We start from the raw sequence: 14,762 nt of genomic DNA, 5'->3' as shown, positions 1-14,762 counted from the left end.
CTGGAAAAGCCTGCATGATAAACCCTGTCATACCCGCCTCTCAGCAGCCTGGGGCATCGAGTGGGAAGCAGGTGGGTCTCCTGCAACAGGACCACAGACGGTGCGAAACGACGGAGGGGGCTAAACACCGCTGACCGTTTGATTTTATCCAGGAGTCCGTTTACGTTCCAGGATAATACTCGCTTAGCAGACTCTGACATAAGCAAAAGAGCAAGAATAGTTCACCCCCTGCGCCCACCAGACATTTCCATTGTGAGCTATCAACCCAACCCTGAAAAATGAAACACTGAGTCAACCTTAGCAAAAAAACGCTAAACAACCCCTGAACTCCCCCAACTGCCCCTCCCCATACTTCCACCCCAGAAGCATTTGTCGCCCCAAGCAGTATGTCTACAGTGAATGTGAAATGGTGGACCCCTCCATTTGAGTCGGAGTTCTGAAATGTGGCCAATCACTGTCCCTTGCCTTGCCTCGGGGGTGGGTGGAGGGGGGGAAACGCTCGCCCGAACTCTCCCACAGCACCAGGAGTCAGTGTCAGGAGAGCAAGGGAGATTGGCTCAGGTGCTCCCCCTCCACATCTCGAGTCTGCCTCTTCTCCTCAGGGCCATCTGGCACAGACCCTCCTCCAGCGGGGGCCCACGATCGAATCCAACGCTCCAAGAATTCAATCGCAGAGCTTGTCTCCACTCCTTCCGGGAAGCCCACAAATCGCAAATTATTAAACCTAAAGCGTTTTCGGCATCTTCTGCTCTGTGGTGCGGTTCACCGACAAGGGTCTGCAGCTGGGCAACCATAATCTTAAGGTCCGTGATCTCATCCTCAGTATGAGAGACCCGGTCCTCAACCTCCTTGAGGCGGGTTACCGCCTTTCGCAGGTTCTGACGCAGGAGGCCTACATACCCCTTCACTTCACCAACCTTGGCTTCCACTGCCAACTGCGAGGTCTGGATAGCTTGTAGAATTGTGTTTACTCCCCTGGCTGCAGTCTCCGGCTCGCCCATCGCCCAAGAGGATCCTTGCTTAGTAAATTGGTCTATATGCTGCTGCGATGCCGGCGGCTTGCCAGCTTTGTCTCTCCCCTTCTCAGGTGTGCGGTCAGGGCAGCGCCACTATCGCCGACCGCCCTCCGCCCATGTGGTCTCGAGAGCCCCAAACAAGGTCTCCAGCTGCACACTTCGGCCCCTCAGGGTATCTCTGGGCCGGTGGGCAGATCACAGCTCTTCTCTCCCGGGGAGCACCAGCACAGCCTCTGATCATTGTCTCCACAGGTGCAGTCCAGGGCCCATTCACACCTGACCACTAATCTGGGCTCACCGGTTGTTCACCGCTCCCTGGTCTGATCCGAGAGTTGGTCGCCTCACACCTCTTACAGGGGCGCCACCCTGCCCCCCACGACTCCTCCAAGGGCCTCTGTCTCCACACCCGGGGCCCCCTCAAAGGCCGCCGCCGACTGTGCACGACACTGGTCTCCCCCTAGGGAGGGTGGGAAAGGGAGAAGAGAAGAGAGAGAAGGGAGTCAGGGGTCCCATGTCGCCTCAGAAGGTCCTCGGATGCTCCTCACTGGGCGTGTCCAGCCCAATCGGTCTACTGCTGCCAGCCCCTCACAGACCAGCCATCACCTTCATGGGGCCCCGCCTGGCTCGTGTCCCTCTGCCGCCACAGCTTCCAGCAGGGCCACAAACTGTATCGCTGTCTGCCCCCGAGGCCCTGGGCTCCTTATTGCCAGTGTCCAGCCCAATCAGCCTGCTGCTGTTGGCCCTTCAACAACCTTCACTTCTGTGGGACCCACTTCCTTCACTGCTGTCCTGACCAATGGGGCCCGACCGCAGTGCTGTCTGCCCCGAGGGCCCTGGGCTCTCCGTATCCACCCGGGCGCCCCGGTCCCAGGATCCACAACTGGCCCTCAGTCTAAGCCCGGCTGGATCGGGGGCCCTGCAGCGCTCCCTCTGCTGCTGCTAATTTCAGGGGGGGGGGGGTGCTGGCAAAATCTTGGGCCCGAGTGCGGGGAAGTGCCTACTCTTCACGCCGCTTGGCCGCGGCATGGACGACAGGCCGCGGCCTGGGGGGGGGTCTAAATCATGAAGTCTTTCCTTCGCCGCCAGTCCGGCAGCGGCACCCTGGTTCCAGGTGCGCCTCCTCTGAAAGCCCAGCCGCTCTCAGCGGCCCCCAAGACTTCCAACACATTGCTAGTCTCATGGAGTGCCATCATACCTTTAATCGCTTAATTTCCCTAATGGCTATCGGTGTCTGATTTGGAACCCTGCCTGTTGGTCCATCAGAGTGCACATCACTGAGTACTCGGATGCAGTGTAACATAACCTTGTATGCCATTGCTGGAGTTCTCTGGTTGTCGTTGTTTTCTTTATCATCGATACATAACGTTAAGTTCCAGGGGCCCAAGTAAAAACATTCTGAAGTTAGAGTGAACAAAAAAGTAAACAATCAAAAGTTACACATCTTGCAAGGATTATACAAATTAATGGTAAATTGAACATTGCATTGGGTTCCTGATTATAAGTTTACATCTAATCCATTCTTTTATTTTTATTTCAATGTAGAAAGTCAGAAAGAAGTGATACAGTTGCTTGAAAACCGAATGTATAGTAGGAATGAATCACAATATTTTTGTTACAAGAACACATTTCTACCGAAGTGGAATGACATATGGACCAAGATGCAGGTAAGGTAATGTGAATAAAGGTTCACTATTTTGTTCTGTAACCAATGTGATCTTTACTTTAAGTTTCACAACATAAAGGATCAAAGGGATAAAATGAATCCCCAGAAAGCAGTTTTTAAAGGAATTTTGACTCTAGGTTCTTTATTAATAACGTTGCATGTTGAGTCTGCATTACATCTGTAAATTTATCGGAATCTACTCTTCTTTTGGGGAAACACATTTTTTGGCACCTTTGGGTACCATTTTTGCTTTTTTAACACATGATGTTTGAGCAGCCGCAGAGTGTCTAATGTTGCATGCTCCTTGTTCTTGTTCTGCTGATCCAATCTCGCTTCTGAGCCTCAGGTGTGAGGATGCAATAGATCATGTCTGTATCAGTTGCAGCCCCACCTGTGAGAGCCCTGGATTCTTCTGTGCTCCCAACTCTAGATCTCGCACAATGATTTTAATAAAGTGTGTGTGTGTGTGTATATATGTGTATATATGTGTATATATATGTATGTATATGTATATGTATATGTATATATATATATATATATATATATATATATATATATATATATATATATATATATATATATATATATATATAACCTAGTGGCAGTCACCACTAGGTAGTTATAGTTAGGACCTAGTCTCTATAGAAAAAACTTTATTTTTATTTTTTACTAATAACAATGATGATGAATCTTCACAAAAGTTTTCCAAAAAAAAGGCGCTCACTTCAGCTGCTGTCTGGAAAGTTTCAGGGTGATCAAAGTGGGGGCAGAGAAAAAGGGTGGAGGAGGCCAAAATGAGTTTTCCTCATTCATTTTTCCATAGTCAACAGCGATAACGCCCAAACTACTGGACAGAATTACACCAAATTTGGCAGAAAGGTAGCTCTTGGTCCGGAAAGAAGCCTTTTTGTTATTTGGTGTAAACCCGTTCAGTACTTTTTGCGAAATTAAAGAAAATCCAAATTTGTATTTATAGGGACGCGAATGCTTCGTGAACCCTCCCGATCTCGTGCTGAGATCTGAGTGACTGCTAAAACTTGAACCCGGAAGTGTTTGGCAGCCATCTTGGGACTCGACTGTGTCCCTTAGAAAGGTTGGACAACGGAACACCGATTTCCTAAACAACTAGTGCCTTAAAAATGAGGTCGGAACACCGACCTCGTTGCTACTACTAATGATTTTACCATGAATGCCTTAACAACAATTTTCGTTGTCAAGGCATTCCTGATAAAAGCATTACTAATAGGCACCATTGACCCTACATCCCTCACCCAACCCCCCCACCCCTCCCCAAAACCAAAAACGCCTCACCCCCCCAACCCCACCCCAAAAACCCCTGACACCCCACCCCAAAACCTAAAACCCCCTGACCCCCCACCCCCTCCCCAAAACCTAAAACCCCCTAACCCGCCACCCCTCCCCAAAAACAAAAACGCCCAACCCCCCAACCCCACCCCAAAACCTAAAACCCCCTGACCCCCACCCCTCCCCAAAACCTAAAACGCCCCCTCCCCAAAACCAAAAACGCCCCACCCCCCAACCCCGCCCCATGGTTATGACTGCCCATCTCTTCTTGCACCGCTCCATCCATCCCTGTCTCAACCCTACCACAAAGCATGCTGGGACAATTTAAAATGACGTCACCCACAAATCACTGGTCACAATTCTGCTGGAGGGCCTCAACTTCTCTGCTTGCTGACATCACTGCCAGTGTGTTAGACCTGGCATCTTTAGGGTGGTCTTATCCCAGACTTTGTGCCTTTCCCTCCTGTTTTGTTGCTGTACCGTTTTGTTGGCCTTCGGACTCTGAGCACTTGCCTCCTACAAACATTGTAACATTTATATACTCACAATTGGCCTACTTTAATGTACTTGTAAGTACCTTGTAGAGTGGTAAATCATACTCGAGAGCCAATAAATTATTGCCACATGACATTTCTTGGAGCACTGCCAAATTGAAATAGCTCAAATCACGGATGAAGGAAAAATCTGTTTATTTTTGCATGCACCTAAGAACATACAGTCTGTTTATTTTACCCTGTGGAGCCCTTTTTGTGAGGCATGCAGTGGGGATCACTGTGGGGATAAATTGCACGATTACTTTACACTGCCTTCTAAGTTTAGCCTGCCTGCTCTGTGCCAAGCTACCAGAGGGTGAGCACAGGTTAACCTAAGTTGTGCTTCTGACTTCCCCTGACTAGAGTGGGGGAAATCTGCTTAGTCAAGGTACATACCCTAGCCAACCAAAAGCCTGATTTCTAACACAGGGCCTTCCGTCTCTCTCCCCCCCCCCCCCCCCCCTCCAAAAACAAAACGTCCAAGCAGAGTTCCCTTCTGTGTTGGCTCCACAGGTCTGAGCTCTCTTCTATAATCAGTGGGCTTGGGCTGGCCCATCCATGGTACAGGGTGACATCTATTTGAAAAATGCTTCACCCCACCCCTTTCCTCCTCAGGAGCTACTTGAAGCATTGTTTGTTGCACCCTTTGTGTGGGGAGGGCTTTTTTCCTACTGCAGGAGAGAAATGTAATTAACATGGCACAGCAAGGTGAAAAAAAAAAAAAAAGCTTGGGCTCTGATTCTGAGTAAGCCAGAGAATTATGCCAATCCTGGTTGACCCATAAGCTGTACAGATCTCTCCCTGAAACTCGGATGTGGATTTGACTAGCATGTTCCACCTCATTTTGATGTGCCACTGGACTCTGTAGGCCAAAGGGAAGAGAAACTTCACTCTAAGGAAGTCCTCCCCCATGTGTATAATGGAGTGCCAGACCTTAAGCCGCACTGGCTTTCCCTGTAAGTGTACACTAACATTATAAGACCTACCCAGGTCAATACCCAATCCTGCAGAGTCCTCTCTGCGCCAGGCTCCCTGTATGCAGTTACCAGGCTGCTCACAACAGGATTTTCATTGGTTCAGCTCTTGCAAGTGTTCACATGTAACCAGCCAAGAGCCCCACACCCGTCCTGTGTCATTGAGGTGGACATTTGTGGCAAACATGTGCAGTCCATTTACTGTGTGTTTACAGTGGGAGAGTCACCAGTTGTGAGGCTCACCCACAATAAAAAAAAAAAAAACAGGTGATCAAAAAGTGAAAGATCCAGGCGGATTATATGGGCAGAGCCCACTGTTTACACTTTTCTTTGGTGATCACGCAAACATGAGATGATAATAGAAACAATTTATGCTTGGATTAGTCTTTTATGGTAGAGCCCACATAATAAATGCATATATTGCATGCTTTGTGGGCCGATTGTTTTGAGGGTCTTATTGTGTCCTTGTTATTCAAAGTTCTATTTTGAGTGTTTCTGCCTCTGAATTTGTTGTGGTAGGCAAATGGTCAGGTTAAACTCATCCTGCTTTTTTCAGCTCCCTAAAGACACAATAATTGTCTTCAGCATTAAACTTTGCTGGGCCCTCACCTCTGCAACCTGTTTGCGAGAGTATTCAAGATCTCCTCTCTAACATGCATTTTAAGTGGAGCAAAAATAGCTGTAATTCTCAAGGTCAAAAACCTGCTAGCAGCTTCTACTCCTATTATCCCATCTCTGTAATATTGGAAAATACTAGGAATCTGTCTTACTCGTGTGGTGAGGTCAAAATTGGTTCCTCCCTGGCTGCGGTACCAGATCACACGAGGTCTTGGCGGACTGTGAGCTGCTATTGTTAGATATGAAGAAAGCATTTGATTCGATACATTGGCCATTCCTGCATCAGATGTTGAAGAAAATGAACTTTGGGGACCACTTTCCCAGTTTTGTAGAAATCCCGTTCACTGAACCATGGACACAAGTTTGAGTGAACTGTACTCTCTGTACCATTTGGCTTGGAGAGGGTCTTTTGGCAGCTTTGTCCCCTCTCCCTACTTTTGTATGCACTAGTTGTAGAGACATTGCACAGACACAAAAGCAGGGGCAATACTCTGTGCAGAGGACCGAGAAGACAGAATCTCCCAAAACACAGACAACATACTATCTTGAATAGAGACTTTTAGCCACAGATTCTTTACATTTAAATATCTCCAGGCGTCCGACTGGATATGGCCGATTTTCAAGCTGTACCCCTGTGCTCTGGTAGGTGGTGTAGTTTGAGCTTTGCGTTGGTCGAAGTAACACATGCAGTACCAACATAAGTGCTACCTCAGCTCGCTGACATCCGTTACTTTCGTGACTTTCCACACCCGGAGCCGTGATGAGAACTGACCACTGGTGTGGAAAAGACTAAGGCCCTGAAAGAGGTGACCCTCATAATTGAACCAGTTCGCAGAGTGTGAAGGATGGGAGGGTCGGTAAGGAATCTGTGGCAATCTAGTCTCTTCCAGAGAAGGAGTTACCGAAGGTAAGTAACTTGTTCATCTGATAGTGGCTTCTAGTCTTAGATTCCTTTTGAGTAGATACCCAAGCAATACCTCCCCAGAGGTAGGCCTGCGAGCACAGTTAAAGCAAAAGATCCTGTAGGACTGAAGGAGCGAAGTGCCAGTCACAATGGATCTGACTGTCAAGACAATAATGCTAATTTTCTCTACCAGATAAGGCGTTACCAAAGGCAATTAACTTGTTCTATAAGTTCAGTGGCCCAGAACTTCAATCCCATGCCTTATGGACATTCTACTAATACACAGCAATACGTCTGGCTTCAAAGTCAACTAGGGGTCATCTATGTACACCCCTGTTTGTGGGAGCCTGCTCTTCATCCTCACCTCTCAGATAGCAGGAGACCATTTCAGGTATGTGCAAATGGAAATCACAAGATGCCAGCACCGATGCTGCAAATTAAATATCGTGCCTATCCTGGACAAATCAAAGTGGGAGCTTAAATCCTGGGCCTCTTGCTCCCACCCGGTCAGGTTGATGAGACTCAGTACGTTGTTTAAAATGATCTCCATCCCATGTTTCCTTTATACTCCACAAAATTACCTGTTTCTGCTCGCTGACCTTTTTACAGATTTACAATCTCAGATTAGGGGCTTTTTGTGGGCAGCGTCAGCCCCATAAGTTCCCTTCAATAAGTGTAGACAAGGCCCTTACGATGACAGGTTTGGGTAGCCACGACTGGATATTTGCCAATAGGGTTGACTCCCCCACATCAAATGGAGCTAGACCTCCTTGACCAATTCGACGTACCTCACTTATTGTAAGATATGGCAAGTCCCAGAATGCTACCAGTGGTCACTAGCTTAATTCTCCTGTTCTGGCCGGAAGCATTAAGCCATATACACTGGTACACCGAACCCATCAAGGTAACTACGCTTTATCAGGGCACTTGGCTCGCTCAGTTGGCCGGACTGGTCTGCTTTAGTCAGTGGGACATGATAGGTATATCTTTGCTGGGGGCCATGTGGTGGCCTGACACTGTTAAGTCTATTGAAGATCTTGTTCTAGATTTCCAATTAAATTTTTTTTTTCCCAATACCCTTAACTACGGCACACGCTCGAGACACAAAAGCAATCTGGTTGTACCTCCAGAATTGAGTCCTCTCAAAGTTAAACTAATTGAAGGTTTGGTGGAAAAAAGGGATGTTACAGATGTATACATCTCTACTGACTATAAACTCCTCCCCCCCCCCCCCCCCACTCTCCCCTCCTAACCCACTTAAAAATTGAGAAGGATGTAAGACTGGTTACACTAGATGACGGCAATTGGGTGGAGGTGGAGATGGCTCCACAACCATTTGCCATCTCTGATGGTTACGCTTCATTCATTTCAAATATTTACACAAGCATTATTACAACCCTTCACAGCTATGGGGAAAGTAAGTACTCCCAGTTGTCAAAGATGTAACTCTTCTTTTGGCAAGTAATACCACATGACAAAGCAATGCCCCCAAGTGACAGAATACTAGACTATTGTGAGCCCTATGGTGGGGAGCAAATTGGTCTTGGGCCCCAAGGCGATGATTTTAGGAATTGATGATTGGAGTAGGGACATGGACTTCTGGTTTGCTGTCACTAATATATTTTGTACTCCTGAGACAGTTATGATCGGTTGCTTCCTTAAGTACTGCAGATTTTGTTACAATGACTGTCTGACTCATCCTATTCTGTTTTGCATTATTTCTTGGAATCATATAAAAGCAATAATAAAAAAAAAAATAGTAATGCAGGTACATGCTTGTGATGCTTGACCCAGGCTATAAACTGCATAGATATGTGTTGAACAGTTGTGTGCCAAACAGCATTTGATGTGGCTATGCTTTCTGACTTTTCCTATGCCCTGAGCCCACAATGTTGGTCATTATTAGCGAGTGGAGTGTTTGAATCTAGGGTGTGTGGTTTTTCAGTCTTTGCAGCAGTTAGCAAGCAAAATTAGTACATTGTGTATTTTATTTAGTTTAAGAAAGAAATGCCTCTGTCTTAGATCGAGCTAATCTTTTGAGAGCCTGAAACTACTGAAGCAGAGTAAAAGTCGGCTGGTGAAGTTTATTTGTAACACTAACTTTCTTACAACTGCTTCCAGGTTATTTGACACACTGTAAGCATGCAGAACTGCAAAATAAAAGAATGATTCATGTTATTACAATAAGCAGACTTGGAACTGTTCATCAAAGTTTGCATACTGGAAGATGATCTCCTGACATGTATTCTGTGATATTGAAAATACCACCCCCTACAATCCCTCCTACTTGTTCCCTCTTCTCAAAATGCTACCACTTTCATGGTCGGGCTACTGCCACTCAGCTAAGGGCTGATCTTGGTTTGTGCATTTGCTTCAGAGTGCAATTGATCTTTTGGATGACACTTTAAAAAAAAAAAAAAAAATTAAATATATTTTTATTAACAAATCGCTGTTTTACAGACACATAACCGGTTATGGCATAATCTTGTTCTCACCTTGTTCACAGTTAACAGTGTTGATAGCACATCTGTCTGTTACAAGTTCTGGGATTTTCGTCACGTTACACATTCAGTCTACGATTCAGAGTTAAACGGATTCAAAACAAGTGTGTTAACTCGACTTGTCTGAACTTTCCTCACGTGCGAACATTGTATTACCATTTTGTTCCTATGACTACACAACAGTCTTAACTTGTATTAAACAGTAATTAAACATGATGGCACCGTATTGAGTAGGTAATTACATTTGCTGGGGTAGGCCACACTTGGGTTTCTCCGGTGTATGGGGTGGCACCATTCTCTTACTCCCCACATTCCCTGCTGGGTGGGCGGCCTTCCATATCCAGCCTGTCCACTCCCCCGTGCCCTCAGCTAAGTCCGATTGTTATCTCTGTACTAATTTTACCCTTGGTCTCGCTGTCCCTCTATCAGGCCTCACTCTAGTGGGTATAATATCTTCCCTCCCTTCCTTCTGTCCTCTTAGACTCCTACTCCTGCTAGTTCCTCCGTGGGTGCTCCCATCCCCCTTGTTATGTCGTCTCATCTCGTCACTGTGACCTCCCACTCTGGGGCAATGGGATTTTGACGCAGGCCTCTCGCCTCTTTCCCTTTCAGGACCTGAAGTTTGGCACTAGACCATTGCGTCATGTCTCCACTCAGTCAGTGGGGGATGTCCTGGGGCCTTCCAACCCTTCGTGATCAATCTCCTATAAAGAACCAAGTCCAGGCCCAGGAAGCGACCACCCACCTTCCCCCGCGGCAGACCCATCCCGAGGCCCAGTAAGCATACAGTGGCGGTCGGAAATAGGTCCATCTCAAATAATCTCGACAGGTGAGCCATTACCGCCACCCAGCCCAACTGGATCTCCGGACAGCTCCATACCATGTGGTCAAAGTCAGCGTCTACGTTCTCGCATCTTGCGCATGTCTTGGGAGCTGCACCATATATTAGCGACAGTCGGTGTGTGGTGAGGTACATCCTATGGAAATAATTGTATTGAATGTATCGCAGTCGTGTGTTGCGGGTAACCTTCTGGGGGTAAGCCAATGCTCTACTCCATTCTGCGTCCGTCAATTCCCCACCAACTGTCCTTCCCCATCTCTCTCTCAGGGGCCGCAGTGGGTCTAATGCATCCTCAATTTGGACCCAGAATAGTTTAGTAATTAAGTGGGCCTCCTTTCCGGAGGTAAGCAGGAGATGTAACACCCTGTGGGTAGTGGGCTCTGCATTAATCTTATCCCAGTGCTCTTTCAGGGTATGTACTAGCTTTTGAAATAGTAGAACTGCCCCTGGGGGACTCCTCCGTCTGTAAGATCAGCGAAGGATCTCAGCACCCCTTCATGGAACAGATCCCCAATTGTTTCCACTCCCGCTCTCTTCCATGGTCCCAGTCCTGAGCCCCCGGTTTCTACCCCCCCCCCCCCCGTTTCGAGCGCAAGAACCGATGATGGTAGTGCTGGGGAGTATGGCAGGCCCACTCCGACCCTCTTCTCGCATCTCTTCCAGCATGTCGCCGCCACTCTTGTCATCAGCGATCTTCCTATTTGTCATATTGTCGCGTGGGCTCTCATTATCCTAAATGAGACTACTGGATTTCTAGGCAGCAGGATTGATAACGGTGTGGGGGACTGAGTCTGACCCACGTGTAAAGAACTCTGTCACCCTAAATCCGGTTTTTGCTCCGGCTAACTAGCAGTGCCTCATTTCTCCCACGGGGAAGAGATGATTGGGCAGCCGAGCGCATGACATCTTTGGAACTTCTCAGGGAAGTCGTGGTCACTCAGATCCAAACCAACTCTCTGCAACCTTACCCCACAACAATTTGTGTTTAATGGTGTTGCCCTTAGAATCTCTGTACCCATTCAACTTCCAATAGTGTAGATATTCATTGAAAGACTGAAACACAGTAGTAGGAGTCACAGACCAGCAAGGTTAAAATCGCCGGATCCGCGTGCTCCAACGCTAACAATAGAGCTTTGAGCTCAGCCAGCTGTGCCGTGCAATCTCCCAAGGTTTTAGTATAAGTATGTTGGGGGCAGAACACTTCCCCCTCCATAGTGCCGCTCACCACCGCACATGCAGCAGAATACTGTTTAGACCCAACCGCTGGTTGCGGAGAGCCATCGGTATACATGACCACCTGATATTGGTTAATAGGCACTGTGCCAGCAGGAACTGGGTACTCCATTTCATATTGAAGAAATTCTTGAGTCTGCAGTTTGGGGTCAAATATGTAATCTACATCAGTGGCTGTCAAAGACGTAGCCCATTGTATCCATCGCGGGTGTAAAGCTTTCGAATTAGGAACACTCGCTTTTGTAACAGCCTCTAAGGCTGGAATCGGGGGAAACGACAATAATGCGTTGGCCCTAGGCAAGAGGTCTTTCTTTAATCACAGCCATCTGTACTGCAGTGAGTATTTTCTCAGTCTGTGCAAATCGTTGTTCTGCAGCAGAATACAAGTGGGACATGTATGCAATCGGGACTGTCTCACCCTCATTAAAGGTGACATACCTAAACCCAACAGCCCCAGATATCCCCCTGATGACTAAATGTGTCTTATTGTCCCGTGTGTGTAAGTGTTTAACTGCTAAGAGATCAGTCTGCAAATCTCGTAGTATATGTGTATGCTCAATCATCCAAAATCTACTCGAAAAATTCAGACGAATCAACTCGTATAAGGGTTTTATACGCGTAGCATATTCAGGAATGTAAGTTCTGCCAAAAATCAGAAACCCCAACAATGACTGGAGCTTCCGAACCGTATTAGGAGGCTGCAATTGAGCACATTTCTCCCAAAAATGCCCTCTTGCCCTCTCTCGACAACTCATATCCTAGGAAAATGACGCTGAGGAAGGCAATCTTCGATTTCTTAAAATTAAACTTATAGCCAATTTCAGCAAACCCCACAACAATGCGTGATACACGCCATAAATGTTGCAGAATCTCATCGTCTGTCAAATATGTCATCAACATATGATAACGCTTCAGGGTCCAACTCGTGCAGAATTTCAGTTACACGAGCCGAAAATAGTCCTGGGCTATTCTTATACCCCTGAGGCAAACAACAAAATTTTTCTGAGAGCCAAACGCATTGAAACTGGTATAGTCCCAACTTTCGGGCGCTATATTTTGGCAGAAAAATCCATTCGAGATTTCTAATGTTGTTTTGTATTTTTTACGCACTATATTATTCATAAGCGCTGCGCTATGTGAATTCTGTATTGCATATGTGCGAGTATGACCATTTAAATGTCTGTAATCCACCACTATCCTATATGAATGGTCCGGTTTAGCAACCGGAAATAAGGGATTATTCATCGGCGAGACACAGGGCTCAATTACACCCTGGTACTCCAATTGTGTAAGAATATTCCTAACCGATGCCCTTGCTTCAAATTTGATAGGATACTGCGGCTGAGGTTCACCCTTTATTGGAATTACATGATAAGGTGATTGTCTATCCCACCCCACATTATTTCTATATAGTGCGGGGGCCTGTGCAAGAGCCCATATTTTATTATAGGACTCCGCTAGTTCTCTCGAAACAAGTGGTGAGAAGGAAGGTGTAATAACTTCTTCCCCCACTGGACAGTCACGAACAAAGTCAGGCGGCCAATCTTGTTCGGCCAGCAGAACGTCATGATTTTACCACATGGTCCCAAAAGATGGCGTGTACAATGCGGTCAATGTCCCCTTCTAATTGCAGAGTCACGTCATATACTCTATCAGGATCAGAGACTCGCATATCCGCCGTTTCGACTTGTATGAAGTCATCAGATGCTTTCACCTCCAGATGCTCTAGAAGACTCCGGCGAACTATTGTGACCTCTGCTGCGCTGTCTAACAGTGCCAACGCCCATGTCTTGTTCGTCAAGAGAACTCTCTTCTTGAGCGGCATGTCTAACTGAGATTGCTGCCACTTTCTTCTTTTTAAATTGCTGTTTTTGTTGCTGCGGTTTCTCTTCTTGTTTAATAGAAACCTCCGTTGAGCATTGTGAATCCTGTCATGGTTTCACGTACTCTGTTCTCCGCTCTGACCGCCCACCTCTCTCACTTCTTTTCTCTGAGGAGTCCTGAAAGGAACGAGATTGGCGTGTATCAGTATATTGATATCTGTCAGGCGTCTTCAAATTATCCCTATTTCTGAGATTATACCTATTCTGCGGGGTCTCCGGTTGCGGAGACTGTCCCCCATCTTTCTTAGGTGTCTGCTGTTTCTTTTCCCAGCGCTTTTTAGTACCCTCAGGTTGCTGCTGTTTAGCATTATCTTTATTATTTTTACCCTGTAATTGGGGTTTTTGCGGTCTAGCCCCTAGGCTATCGCGACCAATACTAGAATATGTTTATGCTATTATTCTCGGAAGTTCCGGCTCCTGATTAATCTGCGGAACGTCCCGAAGACGCATTCGCACTGCTAGTGCTACTGCCTCTCCCTTGAGATTACTCAAAATAATAGAAGAAACTGCGGCAAAATTGCCCATCAACTGCATGCCCAAATCTAAAGCAGGGGCAGCCCCATATTCATCTTGAATTTGTTTAAGCACTTCCGGTAAATTAGCTAATGTCGGTGTGCTGTAGTGCAGAGCGCGGCAAACACCGTGCCCCAGGTATTACAAAGGTCCACTGGAGGAACCATCCCATACGGCAAACACATCGTCAATATTCTATGTTTATCCTGAGGTCCCGTATGGGGAAATACTGCTTCCAGAGTATTAATTTTTTGCGTCAGACAAAATGGAGTTTCCTCACGTTTACCCATTACTGAGTGTACAGTTGCCGGATTTATACCCGGAACCACTGCTTGTGGGTGCGCCGGAGCAGCACGCGCTGCATTAGTATTTAATGCCTGCATTACAAACTGAACCAGTCTTCTGTATGTAGTTGCTACGTCTATATATAAACGACGCACGTCAGCCACTGCCAAATGAGCAACCGCAGGATATGGTGTGTAAGTAGCCAATAAAGGCCAGGTTGGACCATCATTACTCAGTGGACCTAACCTTACTTGTGCTACTTTGTGTGGGAGGGCGCCATCAAGCCAATTATGGTGTTCTTGATAAGATAAAGGTATCTCTAAATATGCATAAGCCCTGTACTGTCCAGGGACATTCGCAACTGTGTATTCGTGAAAAGTGTTTGTACCCCCATCAACCGCTGGAAATACGACCCAAGAATAAAAAAGTTCTGTTCTATAGGCTGCATGGGCGTCCACCACAAAAGTGACCGGACCCCCTTGGACCGTCAGTC

General features: G+C 46.8%; 1 protein-coding gene across 2 annotated transcripts in view; it reads left to right on the top strand.

Moving 5' to 3' along the window:
• Nucleotides 1-14,762, top strand: part of NEMP1 (nuclear envelope integral membrane protein 1) — a 289,952-nt gene that overhangs the window by 31,355 nt on the left and 243,835 nt on the right. For both annotated transcript variants that reach the window (XM_069230773.1, XM_069230774.1), the window contains exon 2: nt 2,559-2,680. In XM_069230773.1, the coding sequence (XP_069086874.1) occupies nt 2,559-2,680 (122 nt within the window). The remainder of the gene's footprint in view (nt 1-2,558; nt 2,681-14,762) is intronic.

This window comes from Pleurodeles waltl, chromosome 4_2 (genome assembly GCF_031143425.1).
Source record: "Pleurodeles waltl isolate 20211129_DDA chromosome 4_2, aPleWal1.hap1.20221129, whole genome shotgun sequence".
Lineage (NCBI taxonomy): Eukaryota > Metazoa > Chordata > Amphibia > Caudata > Salamandridae > Pleurodeles > Pleurodeles waltl.
Note: the sequence above shows the minus strand (reverse complement) of the source record. Positions and strands in the feature narration are given on the sequence as shown.